We start from the raw sequence: 18,959 nt of genomic DNA, 5'->3' as shown, positions 1-18,959 counted from the left end.
CTACATTCTGTAGTTACCTTTACAAAACCCTAGTCAGTAAATCCAAACAAATTCTAATTAAGTATAGAACAACACTAGAATCAGGGCTATAATCTGGCAATTTAAAGAAACATATTAATCCACCTAAATAAGTGTAAATCTTATGTTTTTGAAAATGTTAACCTGTGCTCCCTGTCACACTTTTCACTAATGATATCCTTATAAGTCAGAAATTTTAAGTCCCAAATTATAGCACACGGACACAAACCATGCATGCAAAAAGATCATCTTCAAATACAACACCCACTTAAACATGCAATGACGATACAAACAACAAACCACTGAGCACTACAATGTTAAGTTTTCTAACAGTTATTTCACCTACTTGTCGATAGAGCCCACCATGTAGTAAACCATTGGAAACCAACAGATTGCATCCAGAAAATGCATATCTGGCCTAAGCAGCAGATGGGATTACAAAATGAAACACAGTATCACAACAGCAGCATCTTTTCTAAAATATTTCAATAAATTGGTAGCTTTTTTAAAAAATAACTTTTTTAAACTTCGTCAGTATAATACAACTTTAAACAGGAAATAGGTTTGCAGAAATCTGTGAATAAACAGTTTGCTGTGATCATAAAGAATGATCTGAATTAACATGCTTTAATTAATAAATGCACCTCTTAAATCAGAAATTTTATGGCACAGTACAGTTCCAAATATAAGAGTGAATGACTGATATCGAAGACACACTACCAAGTTATACTCCAATGTATGACTTAGGAGTACTTAAAATAAGCAGTGAGAATTTTTAACTAAAATGTGAAGTGGAATGAAAATGAAGTGAATGGAAACCCAATAATCACCCGGTTTTTGTGCCAACAGCTCCATTCAAGGCAATGAGACAATCTTAGATGAAAATTTATTTTTTAAAATGGAACGTTAAAACTAAGATACTGTGTATTATTGCATTGTTTCCTTAATCATAAATTTTACTATGTTTCTTACATACCAAGAAACATAAGAAATATTAAAACACGTGATGTGTAGATTTTAGAATAAGCATACTGTAAAAAATTGCCTTGATAAATGGAGAAAATAGGAATATAACAACAAGGCATAGATATGTTCATCGAAGGTGGATGAATTCCTAGGTCCAGTGAAGCAAATTACAAAATTCCAATTGACTTAAATGGCAGCCTGAATTCCACCTCATACATGTATGAAAAGCATGCTGGCTTTCAGCTAGCTTCTGTAGTCCCATGAACGCTGGCTTTTCAGACGAGTCACTGCAACTGCTTTGCAGAGAGATACAACACTATGGGGATTAGTTTAATTAGCAACCATAGCTTTCACTTTATCCGTATATAAAGTGTTTTTAGCCATCAAATGTCACAAAAGCATTGAAGTATGTAAACTCAGGCTCTGTGCTGGAAAAGAGAATAAGCACTAGAGGGCACTGTATGCTCACATCTTTTAATCTTTTTGTCTTCCAAATTGTGATTTTAAGTACTTGAGCAGTGTTACAAAACAAACAAACAAACAGAAAGTATCATTCATTCATTGCCAGATTATAAATGAATCAGTCTTCCCATAGAAGAATTTGTTGTAAATTTTAAAAAGCTAATGCAAGAAAGGCTAAGAATTCCAGTGATGTCCAGACAGGTATGATGGTAAGAACGATATTGTAGGTTTTAATTTTCTTCCATGACTTTATACAATGGTATACAAAGGGTGGGTGGCTGTCCCACTGGCTTAAAGAACTATTTATCATGGAGTCTAAAATTATTAAAAATATACCTAACTGGTTCAGGCCACTAAGTGCCTTGTGTTAAGTGGGTTAGTGTTTTCTGAAGTGCTGTCATGTAGCTGTGAAAGTGTTACACAGTTCACTTTTTACAGTGTTTATGACATTATTTAATTTTAGCAAATAGCTGCGTTATTCTGGGTATTTCTAAGAAATACTTAACTGAAACATTAGCCATGAAGAATAAGGACATTTAAATTCAATATGGCCTTTAACAGTCAGTAAGAAGTCAATTTTGTTTACAACAGTGAACATAGTGTATTATTTTTGTCACTAACTTCTCTCAAAGGTAAATGTGCCATAATGTTTTTGATTTTAAGTTCGCCATATGAAGAGTGATCATCTATTGAAGTAATGGTAAAAAGAATCTAAACATATTGCAAAAAAAAAAAAAAAAATTAAAATCTACTTACGGGTTATCCAGGAGTAAAACAATGGGATTTAGTTCTTTCTTTGGACGATAATAAGCTCTAAGTGGAACAATAAAGTTATATAAGCCATTTCCAGCAGTTTCTGCTGCAACTATAATCAATTTATTTTTGAATCCATAGGCTTTGGCATCTTCATAGTAGTTATGCTGGCATCCCTAAAATCAAAATAAGAAAAAAGTTCAGTGGGTGTGAATAAAGAGATTTAGTTGTGGCATTAAAGGGTTTTATGGTTAGAAATACAAAATTTTATCAGCTGACCTGACTTGATTAGACATAAATATATGCTTGGTGATGCAAAGGATAAGAAAACATATTATAGCTTAGTAAGTTCTGAAAAAAACCTAAGCAGAAAGTAGAATTTAACTCTGTTCAGATTGTCTGTTTCAAGAAAGAAACAAGAATGCAGTTTTATCCAGTAATAGAAACTCCTTTTACCTTATCTAGTCTTAGACAACAGAAGGGTACTTTTTCATGCAGAAGATGACAAAATGTAGGAGAGCTTCCGATATATGGAGAGTAAGGAGGATAGCCTTTGGCATACCTAGAAGAATAGAAAAAGCATTTTTCAGTAAAGCAAATTACTGAAACACAGTTGACTGTACAACTGTTTATACCTATTGTCTAGGTTCTGCAGTTATCTGTAGACTAGTAAAGTCAAGTACATTAAATGAATTATTTTTAATAAGGATCAAAGGAATTTATTTTGTAGCTTCAACCAATTCAATACAATTTAGTGAAAGCTATTATGCTTTTGTGGACTAAAGGAATTTTGCTTTTTTTTTTATAGGCATCTTTGGAAATGGTTGATGTAGTGTGCTATTGTTTTGAAAGTATGTACTGGAAATTTCTAAAGGAAGGTAAAAAAGGAATGAAAGAAAACAGAAATAATCATGGTGCTTCTGCTCTTGCTTTTTTTTTCTTTCAAACACATCAAGAATGAGTGAGGTTGTCACCTTCTTGCTTTAATAACATACTTTCAACATGGTTGTAATAAATTTTCAATGGCAAATACTCTTGCTGATGAGATTAAATTTCTAATCTGCCTTAGTTTTAATAAGAAGTCTTTTAAATCCTGGTATTTCAGTCTGCAGATTTAAGATGACTTGTTCTATTATTTTTTTTATTGGAGCTTTATGATCTTCCCTGGGGCTTCTCATGCTTGCTGCTGTTGGAGATGGGAAACTGTGAGCCACTGGCTTAATTGTTTATTTCAATTTTACCATCCCTGTCAGTAACAACAATAAACATAATTGCTTATCTGTATGGTAGTTAAAGGATTGAATCATCTGTTTTTATCTGAGTAATGCATCATTACTTTCAGCAACATGCTAACAAGCATTTTAAATCAGATGTAATAATTTTGTCTCATACTGCATTTTTTGTCATTCCCTCGTTTTGAAGTCAAACAGCTAGCCACAGTGTTCAACAAGCCTGTTGAATGAGCTGATTATCACTGCATTCTCAGGACAGAGTACTTATCTGTTTACAAATCAGTTGAGTTCTGTCTTTATAACTATAGAATACAAGAAAAAATATCATTAAAATGCAATTAAAAATTGCAATACACAACTAGAACTTTATAACTGAGTATAGAAAATCTCCAGCAAATGGAAGAGTTAATCTGGGGGGGGTTTATGTCAAAATAGGTATAATGGCATTCTGCTAACAGACAACAGCATTTTGTAGAAGGGAATAATTCCATAACTGGTCTTTATGCATCTCGCTTGCTACAACTGCTTCGATTGATCTGCATGCCAAAAATTATCTATGCCATTTATATAATATGAGCTTTTCAAATTGTTGTTTATTTTATATTTAATATACATACTCTAAAGCTGCAGAGACTTCATCATCTGATGGGGTAGTTTCATCTTCTGACTGGTCACTTAGCAGGTCACACGTCTGAAGTGAGGATGAGTCTGCAACCTCCAAAACAGGTGCTATACTGGGCCGTCTGCCCTCTTTACCTCCCTCAGAAGGAAGAGCTAGTGTCCGTCCACTGGATGTTCGGCATCCTGTATCTTGCAAATCGATAGCCACTGTCCCTGAAGTATCATTGAAAGCATTTTTCAGTGTGGTTGTCAAAATATTTGAACAAGATTCCCATATTTAGTAGGGATTACCTGACTACATGGCCAAAGACTGAAAGGAATACTATACCGATTGTGGTTATTATAATAAAATATAACAAATATTTAAACTATACCTGAGGAAGACTTGCCCTGCAAAGTAGCACTTTTTCTGACCATTAATATGTATTTTCTTGTTAACTACCTTTATAAAATCATACTTTGTGTAATTAATCCATATTTATATATATCAACAACATGTAGGTTTTCTTGAGCAAGGGCATTTTTTAAAGAACTTTATGAAAACTTGTTACAAATAACCAGTTATGAATAACAAAGAAAATACCTGTGTGATTTTACCTGTGTGATTTTCCCAGTTATTTTGCTTTGCATATATTTTATTATTGCTTTTTATACAACTCTCTTAAGTGATTTAATTCCATATTGTTAAGTAAAAGAAAAACAAAAGAAAAACATAGCCAAATTCCATTTGAATTTTTTTTTTTAATACAAGGGCAAGTGTTTAATATTTTTCCTTTCCGCACAATATTATAATTTCTTAAAATTTTAGAAATACACTGATAAAGCTTTAAAATGCACTATTTCTGAATCAGACTATGTTGTGACTATGTTGTGAGGCCTTTTTTATACTTACCCATGCTGGCTATTATACTGTGTACAGGTAACCTAGAAGCTCCATGATATGATAATTTTGATTCATGTTTTTTTCTATGCTTTTCTTGCTTCTTAAATGCAGAATTCTCTTCTTTGGTGATATTTATATAAAAGCATGTATCTGTAGAACTCATGATATATCGAGGACCTGGATTCAGCAAAATGTTTTTGTTATCTTCCTTTCTAACACCAATCAGACAGACTCCAAACCTTAATTAGAAAAGGAAAGGCATGGTTCATTTTGCATAGTCCCATATATACCAGAATTTCCACTGTCAAAAATGAACCTCCAGTGTATTTTGATAGTTTTGAGATCATGAACATCTGCAGATTTTTGGATGACAAACATGTTTGAAAAATGTCTCCTAAATAGGCCACTTCTGATCAAGCAGTTTTTAGGAGCTCATGAATCCCAAGGCACTGGAATGCTACTGTTCTATTCCCCATAATAGTCTAATGCTATCCCAGTTGATTTTTTTCTATCCTTTTTTTTCTGTCCTTTCTGGGAAAATATTAGTAGAAGAATGGATATATAATATGAAAAAGTATTCAGCGTGTTATATTGTTCCATTATCCATACGTAATGGAAACTATTTTCAGAATTCATTTTTACAATTCATTCCTAGAAATGTATTTGATTAGTGATAGAATATAAGGAATTAAAGCAAAAAATAAAAATCTTTCTCTCACTAAGTATGAGAATAAACTCAGTATTGAGGGTTTTATACATGTTCGTTTTGTTAAATATATACGAATATACATGATTTGTGTTCAGTTTGCACATTCACCTCACAGAGCAGCACTGAATATGTGATGCATGATCTGGAACCTGAAGAAGATATGTCAGCATCTAACAGAAAAAAATATGGCTTTATTTTGAACAATCACCAGAATGTAGCATGTACCACCTTTAAATTGAATATTTTGCATGAAATGAACGTGCCACAAAGGAAGCCAAAATTCCAGCTGATGCCTAAATAAATTTAAAAAAAAACAACCCCCAAAGCACTAACACTTTCCCACCCACACTCTTCTAGGTTGTCTGGGGCATGGAAAGGGACTGGTGTTCCCGTACAACCTCTCTAAGGTACAATTTTTTTCTGGTTGTCAGGCTTCTCCTTTACATCCTTTATATTCCATTCTCAAAAACCGAGCTGGCCTATACAGAACCAACATGAGCTTTTACTTGACCAGCTGTGACTTACAGAATAATATCCATTAAATATAATAGTGGCCAGATATTTAAACCCAGAAATAGAGTAATATGTAATACTGCACCTTTGAATGCAGAGCTACATTGCAAGCAAAACAAATAATTACTTGTTTGAACTTTTAATTGTTGATAGGAAAACAAACGTACTTTTTATGTGCATGAAAAGAAGCATATGTGAAGCTTTTCCCCTCATACTCAGCAAAAAAAGTACTTTCTTCCAGGTTAATATGATACACTTCGTTACTAGAGCATCTGCCATACATTTTCTGCCATTGTTCTGGTGATTGCTGACTCTCCCTGAAACATGTGCAGATAAAGAGAATAATTTAAAACTTAATGTAAAATTCTTATTAATCAGAACAATATTTCATGGCAATATAAACTTCAAATGTGTATTAAAAAGGTCGTATAGGCTAATCTGAAATAAATATTTGAGATCAAAGCTTGGCAAAACTAAGTACAGACATTATTTTAATGAATTAAAGAGCATTTTCTGCTAAGTAATAGGCATATAAGATTATGTACTTTAATATCGAGAGAGATATGGCTGAATTACTTTAAATTCACACCATAATAAGTAGATTCATTGCAATTCAAAGATGACAGGTGAAATCAACAGCATGCTCATTCTGTTCATAAAGACAGTCTCTTCAGATGCTCCATGACAGATTGTCTGCTTCCTGTTTGAAGTAGGTAAAGAATCATTAAAAATAACTTATGTAGGAATGACCCATTTGGCTTCAGTTTCTTTATCTGTAAGAAAGATTTTGTTCTGCATTTGCTTATCAGTTATCTCCAGCGTTTAACTCCATGGACATTTTTAGTTACTGTATCTTGTATACTATGACAAGTATATACCTTCTTTTATCTAGTGCAAGAAAATAAATTATTACTTTAACCATATTAAGCATATCACTATATGTAGCCAACGTTCTTTATCCAAATGGACTGTTAGTGGAAAAGTTCCAAGCCTCCGCTAACACCAAAACTTGCAGACTTGGCACTTCTGTGAACCTGTTACTTTATTAAGTTTCATGTGGAAACAAGGTTCTGTGTGCATGAGTTTTGCTGGATATAATGGATACATACATATATATATATATATGCAGATAGGACAGAAAACTGACAAATGTGCTCTGTGTTTTGCCACTTGGAGCTAAGATCTCAAGATAATGGGCTATGTTCCTATGTGCTCATTCATACATTTTTCACTACCTTAACACAATTTCTGTTTTTCTTTAATTTACCATTCTCCACCCTCAGCACAGAAACATTTTGTTTCAAGATAGAACTAAATAAACAATTTTTATTGCAACAGTATTAACAAACAGTGCACTAGGTGTAGAATATCAGAACTATAAATGTAATTACAGAAGAATTTTTTTCCATATTTCACTTTTTCCCCTAAAATAAAATGTTCACCTGTTTAAAGTCTGCTTGGTTCCAGTTAGTTGTCTAAAAGCTTCCCATGGGGCTGTTCTGTAAAGATCATATTAAGTTCAAGTCAGAAAGGCTATTTTCTTCTGATATTTTGTGTCATAATACAAAGCAAAGTTATTTACTAGATTAGATAATGAGATGACATTTAAAGATAAATATGAAGATTAATAATTAAGATGAATAATAAGATTATAAATAAGATTCAAGGTAGAATTTTGGTGTTTTACAGACTGAGATTTTGAATTCCATAAACAGCTGAGAAGACAATGGGATTATTTACATTTAGTTTGTTTAATCCGAAAAGTAGCATTACAGACCAAAGCCAGTTCACACAAATAACAGCAAACTCCCCTTAATTTTAATAGCAAGTTGATCTGGCCAAAATTGCTTAGAAAATAAACATTTTCCCCAGTCTCCGCACATGAATACCAGATGATAAGGTGTTTTTAATTTATGTATGTTTCTTTTTGTTTGCTGTTTATTTTATTATCATTCTAATTAGGATAATAGAGAATAACAATTTTTCCTGTGTTCTGCTATGTATTGTGTTCAACTTCCAGTAATTTCCCAGTGTACTTATCTTCATGATTATCAGAAATAAGGTTGTATTATTGACAGTGTCATACTATTTCTTAATAAATACAGGAAATACATTCCCTGTGAAATAGGTAGCACTTTATTTGTGAGAGTATAACAAACAGTTGGAACAATGTTTTACCTATGAACTGTCAATGAACTGTTTCATTCCATTAAAACGTAAGTCACTTAGGTTAAGATGATAACTTCACTAAATTAACAAATGTTAGGAAGCTAGAATTTGAAAGTGATCATGTTTTCAAATGAATGACTTTTCATAAGGGAAATGACAAAAAGCAAGAAATGTTGTGGTTGGTTCTTTGATACTCTCCTTTGGTTACATGCACCTAAAGCACTATGTAAAAAGAAGAACCGTTCTTTGTGGAATGGAAAGGCATAGGAAGTCATTTGAACTTGCTTATCTGTGATAACTTGAACAAATGTTCCCAGTCATTATATTGAAGTTACTAAACTTGTGAGCGAACAGATATGGGGCTCTGTGAATGAAAATCTGAACTAATTATTAAGAAATTCTTTCCAATGACTTTGAACACTTTATGAAGATTACCTAAGGTTGGAAGCAGTTGATTCATTGCAGTCTCCCCATAATCCAAGTCTGTTATTTTTATGTAAGAGAGTCAATACTGACAGGGATTTAAAAATCAAGTCACACTCAAAGTTTAATGCAGGTGCTGGTAGTAACCAGCATAATGAAAGGATAATGAAACAGGAAGCAGTATAAAGGAAAGCAGTTCACTGTTAACACTGGAAGTCTATTTAACAAATATGTTTAATTAATTAAATCTAATTTAGTATTTAGTTTGGATATGAATGCATGCATAGATAAAATTTTTATTTGCAGTTTAAATGATCTGTTTTCACTTCATCTTTTTACTTATATTTAGCCAAACTCAAATCTTCATCTTTCATAATTTACCTGTTGTTCAACATTAGAAAATATCTAGAAGAGCCAAAACAATTATTCTGGTTTATAAATTAGTCGAATCCAAAGCAGTTTTATGTCTACAATATAATGACAACCTGTAGATGAAGCTCAAAACTGACATCTAGTTTGAAATTATTTTTCCCTGAAGACAATGAAGGGCAGAATCATTTGTTTTACCAATGCTTTTCAAACACTCTAGAGTCAGTGCAAATCCCAAGAGATGCTTAGGAAGAATATAGATTTAAAGGAATTTTTCCTCTAAAACATTAGTGTATGCTTAATAAGAAAGTTTAAAAACAAATTTCTTAACCTAAGTATAATACTTCTAAAGGGTACATTTATATCTGTATCTAGCTATGAGTTAATATTAGTTAGCAAGTGTTTAAATCAATTACGTTGTTGCACATAAAAATTATGATTAAAAAAGTAAAATAAGTATAAGATAGACAAAATTGGGACACTGAAGTGGTAATTCAGGAAATAGAAAGTATTTTCACATATTTAAATATTTTATATGATTTTTCAATTATGTGTGATTACTGTCCTATAGTGCATACTTGTTAAAAATCAGTGGTTATATCTCTAGTTGTTCAGGATTATCTTAACTAAATGTTCAAGGACACAAAACTTCCAGAGTAAATACAGCCTGTGTAACATTCAGTTATAAGCAAAAAGTAAGCTCAAGTACATCATTATTTAACGTTTCAGTGGGGTTTTTTATAGGATCAGAGCAGTCAGCTTTGTGCTCATTTCCTGATTTTGAATGATTGACTTGGTGATTTTTATCATATATTGAATAGATTTGTGTACTTGTACAAAACTTAATGAAAAATTAAAATCACAGTTAATTAGACTTTTGAGAACATATTCCAGCCTTCCCAAGGGATTTTTAAAAACTGCAAGGAATAAAAGGGGAAGAAAAACCCCACCAGTTTGGGAATTATGTACCCTTTTATGTATGGGAATTATGTAAATTTTTTGCAAAAAGAAATGAAGTAGCAAAAATATTAAATTTGAAAGCTTAAAAAGTTTTAAACTTTCACAGATACAGTGTGGTTTTAAAGAACAGTCATCTCTATTCAACCAATTAGTCGAGTATTAATACGCATGCTTGAAGATATCCAAAGTTTGTTATTTTTCAGTATTTTGGAGTCCATCTGAGATTAAATGCTCTGATGAGTGATGACTAAAGAAGAGTGACAACTAGACATTTTCACTTTTCCAGTCTTTCTATATTTATACAGCAAACTTGTATGTTTCTGTAAGGATTCAAAGTAATGCTGACAACTATTTGCGTGAAAAAAAAAAAAAAATTTGTTCCTAGTATACAATGACCAGACTAGAATCACATCAATTAATTCTGATTGCAAGATTAATAATAAGTACTTTTGCATTTTGCTACAGTTACTTCGCATCATATAGCTGGAAATCTGTATAAATGATTAATTCTTCAAAAATGAAATCTGAAGTTCTTAAGTACAGCAGAAAACAGAGTCCCTTTCATATGTCTGGTTTTGTGCTGATGGAAAATTCTCTGCTAGCCATTAAGAATACTACACTTCTTTCATGTATATATGATATGAAATAACTGAAAAAGGCTCTGTATTCTGTGCATGTCAGATAATGAAAGCCAGGCAGATGAAGAACGTATTTCACCATGATGCTCAGGAGGCATGGAAACAGTATTTTGTTGTTGTGTTAATAACAGATTCTAGTACAGACAGTGCCACTAAAATATTGACATTTGTTGTTGAAATTTCAATTTTCCCCATCCTGGGCACATGGGAACACTACAAATAACACATAGAAGGTTAAATAACTGTGTTTGTGATTGTCAAGATATTACTGGGTCTATAGTTACCTGAAAAAAAGTTTGCATTTTTACTAGACTATCAAATGTCTTCTTGTGCAGTCTATATGCATGTATTCCATTTCTACAGATATATTACGAGATTTACTCTTTAATGCCCCTTTCAGCCCACAACATTTTAATATGAATACTTTATTATTCCAAGAATATAGCATAACAGAGATATACTAGATGTGGTAAAATTATTTTGGTAAATATAGAGAGGTTCTACTACGACTATGCGGTCTGTAGAGACACTGTAATTCTGTATGCCTTCCAGCAGTGTGGTGGTTATGTTAAAACCATGTTGTTTTGTTGTTGTTGAACATACACGTTCACATGTATGTTTGCTTGCTTCTTAATTTACAGGCACTGATTAGCAAATAATATTGTATATGTTATCAGAAAAATATTTTTTTAGCTCAATGAAATGAATTTTTATATGTGTATAAGAATAGACCTTCAAATTAACATATTAAAATAGGTATTCTTGGGTTTTGTTGGTGTTCTTAAGTAGAACTGTGTGATAGGTCCGTGATTCAACCTGCTAGATTGGAAATACAAATTTTTCATATCTTCTATTGTGGAAGTGGCACAACATGCAACAAATTGTTAAATATTGGGGGAGGAAGTTCTCTTTGAAATTTTAATATCTTGAGTAAAACATCTTGATGCTTCTACTGTGCAGAAAGTTCCATTTTCTTTTTGAAAAACTGTAGTTGTCTGAGAGTTCAGGGTAAGCCATTTTCCAAAGAATATCAACTCTAACTTTTACAATATCAGCTATAACTTTTACAAGTTTAGTTTTGTTTTTTTTGTTGTTTGTTTGTTTGTTTGTTTTTAATGTTAAGTGTATACTTACTGCCCCCTAGATGTATGAACCAGCAGTGTGATTAATGTAGAGGTAGCTGGGCATATACAATTTAGAGCTAGCATAGCATATTTGAATTCTTCTTCACACACAACGTGATCTGTAGAAAAAAAGAAAATATAAATTGTTTTACAAAAATACTTTCCATTGAACATAATTATAATTTCCTTTCCTTGTCTAGGAAAATGGTGAAGATAGGGACAATCAAAGTTTGTCTCCAGATCTTTATCTTCTTGAACCTGGAGAGCAGCTGTGTATGGTTTGCCCCATCCATGCTATTTCTCAGATTGTATAAGTAGAGTTAATTTTGCATCCAGTTCGTACTTTCTGTCCCACAGCTACACATGGAGAGGATGCAATGACTCTGTGAACCCCACTACCACTATCTCGCCGCACTAGTTGTATGAGTAAGCCACGTAGCATAGTCTAGTTTGTATCTGTTGCACCTTCTGCAGTTTTGCATAAACTGGTATAGAGACATCAAGCATTGTACAGAGATGGAATTTTGTGTTGAGGAAATAGCATACCTAGGACACTGCAATGCAAGAGTGATGATCAGTGAGATAGGCTGTACTGGCCTGCAGACTGTTATTTGGGAGTGGCTCTGGGATTCTGCACTGCACTTCAGTGCATGATGTAGATTTGACTAATATCTCCCCCATGAACTGATAACAGCTGCTGTCTCCTTGCAATCTAGGCAAGGGAGGTGGCTGGTATTTTCTTTTCCAGTTTTTTACAACTTTGCATTCTTTTTACCCCAGTCTTTGTCTGGCTTTTTTAATCACAAAATTGTGCTTTGCTTTTGAGAGTCTTTACAAGAATGTATGTCTGCACATTAGTACTTGCTGTGATGGAACAGTACTAGAGACTTGTCTATTTTTTTCTGTCTTTTAATTGAATTTAGGGGAGGAGAAGTGAGAAGAGAAAGCAACAGAGGCATTATATCTAGTCCTATATATTGGCTTTTGCTTTAAACTACCAAATCTTCTATACATGCTTTCTGTATAGTATGAATTATTATTCAACTTGGATGGCTAGTGCTTAAAATTCAGATTGCAGTTAAATGCTCTTCTGTGTTGGTGAAGGTATGAAAAGGAAATAGGTATATGAAAATAATACCCCACCTACTTCCAGAAGTGTTTTGAAGCTTTTGAGTTCTCAAAGGTACTTTAAGAACACTAGGTGAAAGATTCTTCAGTAATCTAATTACCATGATTAGAAATTCTGTAGACATTTGAGACATGTAGAGAGGTATTATGGGTTTCTCCTCTTAGCTGGAGTTAAGTTCTTGTATTAAACACAGATCAGGTCAAAAGTAACTTGCGCATTTCTTCAATAATTTGACAGATTACAGCTTGCTTATAATGTTACTGTGTTTTATATTTACATTCAGGACTCTTATTGTGGAGCTGTGGTGAGGGTTATACAGAACTTTATTTGATGCTTTCTCTTCTCAAGCGAGTAGGGAGGAAGCTAGGTGACAGCTCTCCCACTCCTCAGGTCTGGGACATCAGCCAGGTCCTGTGACAGTGGGTACTAGAATCAGCGAATTATTCATTCAGTGTGGCAGTGAAGCAGCAGAGGAAACTGCAGTTTATCTTGAATTTAATATTAAATATGTCAAATCAGTTTACCAAACAGAAGTGTTTTGATTGCATTTATACTAAAGAAATATTCCATTTAGAATTTCCAGAAGCTGTAGTTTCTGTTGAAAACAAATTTTGACAGAAAATTTGTTGCTAAGTCTGTCTCAAATAGATGTAGTAATGCAGTGTGGTGAGTTATGACTTCTGTAATGTTCTGGAACATAAAACATACTCAAAATACTGATTTATGCCTGCAGCATAAGCCATGTGGTAAGAATGTCTTAGACCTGACACAATTATTCTGAGAAACTTCACTTTTTGTCAATTTGATAAGTTAACATAATCACGACCAGACCAGATACAGAAAAATGCCCATCCATTATCTGTAGACTATTTTTGTCTGTAATTGGGTAGATTAATCATCAGATGCATTCAGTATGCATTTTGGTGAATCTGAACTATATTCCTTTTGAATAAGCCACTGAAGGTTTAATATCAGACTTCACCAATCTGTGCTAATTCATTGATTCATGTTCAATAAACAGAGAATATCAGAATGTATGCCCAGTTCCTGGAATTGTGATTACACAGAATTTCTGAATATTCAAGGTAAAGGTGATTAATTTATTTTCTAGCAAATATATAAAAGTTTAAAGCTCAACTCAGAAAATATGCAATTTACTCCATTCTCTGAATTGCATAAATACATTGCTTTGCTGTGCACAGTCTTCACTTTATCTCATGTTTGTGCTGAAGTGCAAGGCCAGATGCATGTGTTAAAGGATACATGGCCTTTTGTAGCCCTGTGTGTTTGAAGAAAATGCAGGAAGATTAAGAAAACCACATGTAACTGCTAGTGAAGGAAAATGCAGTATTATTGAAAGAAAAACTGAGCATGTAAAGGCATTTGTATATTGTAAATTACTAAGAAGTAATCAAAGCATTTCAGCTTAAGACATAAGACTGTTAACAATGGTGACACAGTGTTTCCTTGCCCATTACATGACTGTCATGTTAGAGTGACTGTATATTTATGAAATGTTCACACTTTGAACTTGCAAAGGAGTTGGCTGGGACAAATATTTATGCCCTGTGCTTTTCAGATTCCACTGAGAAATCACATTCAAGTGTAGAAAAATACTTCCACTGTATTAATATATAAACGTAAGTTACCATTTTAAACAACATAGTTAAAGTCCACTGTAACAAATAATAGAGAAAATGCAGGATGCAAGGGTGTGTGTCTGATATCAGGTAAAAAGACAGGAAAGCTGCCTTTCTGACAGGCCATATTGCCCTGTGCAAAGTGTCTCCATTTTCTTGCTGTGATAATAAGTTTTTGTACTCTTATTAAAGACAGCAAGAATGTAAAAGCCTTGTCTACCAGATGAGAATAAATTCTAACAATCCCTTGTCCTATATACTGTTTCTGAAGCCTAAGGCAGAAAATTTCCAGGATGCTATCCTACGGGAAAATGCATTCAGGGTCTAAATTTCAGGACTGTCTCATGCAATCTCGGAGGACTGGTCAACCTAATGTAAGCTGCTGAGAAATGGGGCTTCTAGTGTTTTATAAATGTTCAATGTCGTTAAAAGTTAAACTTCTGTTAGGAGGACTTTCTGGAACTCTTTGGTTGTATTTTTTCTAAATTCAGAAACTTTCTTTCTGACAGTTATAGTCTCTAAATCTGTGTGTAAAGAAAAAAAAAAAAGAAGAAATCCTGTTACTGAATATTTCAGGTTCATAAAAAAGCACAATATTGTTTTCAGAAACCTCCAGAAGAAAAGAGACATTTGTAAAGGAATATCACACTTAAAAGAAGCTTTTGCATTAAGGCAGTAACAAAGCAGTCCTGAATCATAATAGGAAAAGCACTTATAAAAATGTTCCAAATGGTTATGACAAATTTTATTCATAAGCACTCTGGACAGGGCTATAGTTTGCAGCTCCCACTGGGTACGTATTTCAGAATGAAGAAGAGTTGGATGAGATTAATGACCAAAGTAGTCTCCTCTTAGGATAAAGTATGCAAACAAATGTTGTTCTCATTACTCTTATCAGTGGCTTAACCATTTGCAGCAGGTAAGCATTCAGTGGTGATGTTTATACCGTGTTCATAACCTTGCTAAATTTAAAATTCCCCAAGGATCAGTGTTGGGGCCAGCTCTGTTTAATATCTTTATCAATGATCCGGAGGAGGGGACTGAGTGCACCTTCACTAAGTTTGCAGATGACACCAAGTTGGGCAGCAGTGTTCATCTGCTTGAGGGTAGGAAAGCTCTGCAGAGGGACCTGGACAGGCTGGATCAATGGGCTGAGGCCAACTGTATGAAGTTCAGTAAGGCGAAGTACTGGGTCCTGCACCTGGGTCACAACAACCCCATGCGATGCTACAGGCTTGGGGAGGAGTGGCTGGAAAGCTGCCTGGCAGAAAAGGACCTGGGGGTATTGGTCAAAAGCCGGCTGAACATGAGCCAGCAGTGTGCTCAGGTGGCCAAGAAGGCCAACAGCATCCTGGCCTGTAACAGCAATAGTGTGGCCAGCAGGACTAGGGAAGTGATTCTCCCCCTGTACTCGGCACTGGTGAGGTCGCACCTCGAGTCCTGGGTTCAGTTTTGGGCCCCTCACGACAGGAAAAACACTGAGGCACTGGAGCATGTCCAGAGAAGGGCAACGAAGCTGGTGAAGGGGCTGGAGAACAAGTCCTAGAAGGAGCATCTGAGGGAACTGGGATTGTTTAGGAGGGAGAAAAGGAGGCTGAGGGGAGACCTTATCGCTCTCTACAACTACCTGAAAGAAGGTTGTAGAGAGATGGGAGTTGGTGTCTCTTCTCTCAGGTAAAAAGCAATAGAACAAGAGGAAATGACTTCAAGTTGTACCAGGGGAGGTTTAGACTGGCTATCAGAAAGGGCAGTCAAGCACTGGAACAGGCTGCCCAGGGGGGGGGGGGAGTCACCTTCCCTGATGTTATTTAAAAGATGGGAGGACGCGGGGCTTCGGGACATGGTTTAGAGGTGGAATTGGTAGAGTTACGTTTATGGTTGAACACAATGATCTTAAAGGTCTTTTCCAACCACTATGATTCTACGATTCTAAAATAGCATTAAAAATTTACTGTGCTTTATATGAGTAAGATCTTGAAGGAAGGCTTGTACTTCTCTGCTTTTATTGTTGTGCAGAGAGAGTGGGTGAAAAATGGATGCAGTGATCCCTGTGATCCATGTGAAATTCTTTTGGGATGCAAGGTGCTATATAAATATTTAGACTTACAATACAGTATTACTATAATTAATATTAGAGGGGGCTAATGAGGCATAGAATATATAAGGTCTCCTTAAGCCCTTGAAGAACAACAGAACATAAATGAAGGTGGTGAGATACCAGATTGGTTAAGCTCAGTTGAAGGAAATACTACAAAAGATGGGGGTTTGTTGTTGTTGTTTGCTATTTTAAAAGAATATGGTCTGAATTCTCAATCTGAGTCTTAGAACAGATATGAAAAATTACCTCTGTTTTGCAAGCCTAGTTATATATAATCTCCTACAGAGATAAGCCATTAAAAATAATAAAACTCTCTTAAAAATTAGGAAAAACAAATTAACACAGTTACCAATAAAGAAGAGTGGCCATGGCTAGAGAGAAGAGGTTATGTTTGTGCTGTGTGGTTTTAAGGGGGAGATGAAAAAGCAGCATCATTCTTGTCACAGCATGAGTGCTATTCCCTGCTGTGCCATCTCATAGTTTGAGATTACACTTTTATAACTTCAGAACTGCTATTGATTCTTTTTTCCTTCTTTCCAACCTACTGGTAAATTCAGTAGCTTTTAAAATTACAGCTTTAATGGTTGCTCTGGAATTGTTCTGCTCTGGCATTTACTTTTTCATCATATTCTGGGATGATGGAGGATACTAATATTTTTCCATAGAGTTTTTTGAATTTTGCATGAATCAGCAATCTTTTCTTCCTTAGAATAACCTTCAAGAAAATTGAATTTTCAAAATTACAGTTGAAAAGGAAAGCTTTGCTTCTACTTCTTAGAGATATTTTTCCAAAGAGAGGCAAAATGAGTTCATTACAAAAGTATTTGCATGTTTTTTTCACATGAGCATATACATGTCTGTATGTACATATTCATGTATGTATGTATGTGTGTTTATACAGAGAAAGAGACCTACCTATGTAGTGCAGAGAAAGTTTGTCAAATTAAAGATGGTAATCTTTTCTTATAAGAGAGGATTTGTTTTGATTTCTTAACATCATTTTGCATTTTATGTCATAGTTTCTAAGACATACATTTTACCGGATATAGAAATAAACTATATGTCTCTTTCCAAAATATTTGAAAGTAATTAAAATAATGTTTTTCATACTAATTAGAAAAAAAAAAGTCCAGTGGGAATTTATTTTTTTCCCCCCAATTGTTTGTTGGATAAAATCTGGCCTTTTCTGAGCAGATCTTTTCATATATCCCCCAGCAACACTATGTTTTAGTAGACAGAGATTATTTAAAGACATGGATATAGCAAGCTGGAAACCTACCTGGATCTACAATTAAGGAGTAACAATGTGTTATATATCAAATAATTCTACTCTGTATATTATGTACCATAAGAAAGTAATAATCCTTAAAAGTGCTTACAAGTAAGACTACTGTAAAACATGACATTTTACTATTGATAGGATACATACAGTCCATGTTATTTTACAATACTGCACTCTTAATCTGCTTCTAACCAGTAAATATGCCTAGGGAATCTCATTTTGACTGTGTTTTTATGAAACAAACTGCCAAATACTAACTAGTGTTTCAAATGGTTGAAATCTTATACTTACCTGCAAACTTGATGTGGAATTTATTCTCAGGTTTCAGTATTTGGACATACAAAGGACAATTTGGAGCAAAGTCTTTAACTGCCCATGCTCTTAAAATGGTTTGATGATCCTAGAAAAAAGAGTATGAGGTGATGACTGTGAAATACAAATAACTGTGTTACATTAGAAAAATAGTTTCCTGTCAGACTGACTTAATTGGAGAAAATTCATTTTAAGACTATGTAACACCAGCTTGTGTGCATGTTTACATACATGTTATATATGTAATATTATGCGTTATGCATATTACATATACTTAAATACATAAATATACACAGATACATAGGAGCAAAGCAAGTAGATAGAGGACAGTGATTGTCCCCCTCTACTCAGCACAAGTTAGACTGAATCTGGACACTGCATCCAGTTTGAAGGCCCTCAACACAGCAAAGACATATGAGCTGGACTGAGTTCAGCAGAGGGCCACCAAGATGGTCAGGGGCAGAAGCAGAGGCCCTGTGAGGAGAGGTTGATGGAATGGAGCTTGTTCAGCCTGCAGAAGAAATGGTTTCGGGGGGACCTAACAGCAACCCTCAGTATGTACAGGATGGTTATTGAGCAGATGGAGCCAGGCTCTGCACAGTGATGCATGGTTGGAAGACAAGAGGCAACGGAGGTAAGTTCAAGAGAGATTCAGGCT

The 18,959-nt window shown here is 34.2% G+C and overlaps 1 protein-coding gene across 1 annotated transcript in view; it reads right to left on the bottom strand.

Moving 5' to 3' along the window:
* LOC104530238 (potassium channel subfamily T member 2) overlaps positions 1–18,959 on the bottom strand; it is a 102,566-nt gene that overhangs the window by 29,532 nt on the left and 54,075 nt on the right. Inside the window, exons 13-20 of the mRNA XM_029086679.1 lie at positions 18,281–18,389; positions 11,851–11,959; positions 7,600–7,656; positions 6,325–6,474; positions 4,945–5,174; positions 4,049–4,265; positions 2,656–2,761; positions 2,203–2,375 (exon numbers count right to left, since the gene is read on the bottom strand). Of these exons, the coding sequence (XP_028942512.1) occupies positions 2,203–2,375; positions 2,656–2,761; positions 4,049–4,265; positions 4,945–5,174; positions 6,325–6,474; positions 7,600–7,656; positions 11,851–11,959; positions 18,281–18,389 (1,151 nt within the window). The remainder of the gene's footprint in view (positions 1–2,202; positions 2,376–2,655; positions 2,762–4,048; positions 4,266–4,944; positions 5,175–6,324; positions 6,475–7,599; positions 7,657–11,850; positions 11,960–18,280; positions 18,390–18,959) is intronic.

The sequence above is a fragment of the Antrostomus carolinensis genome, unplaced genomic scaffold (genome assembly GCF_000700745.2).
Source record: "Antrostomus carolinensis isolate BGI_N321 unplaced genomic scaffold, ASM70074v2 scaffold3779, whole genome shotgun sequence".
NCBI classification, from domain to species: domain Eukaryota; kingdom Metazoa; phylum Chordata; class Aves; order Caprimulgiformes; family Caprimulgidae; genus Antrostomus; species Antrostomus carolinensis.
Note: the sequence above shows the minus strand (reverse complement) of the source record. Positions and strands in the feature narration are given on the sequence as shown.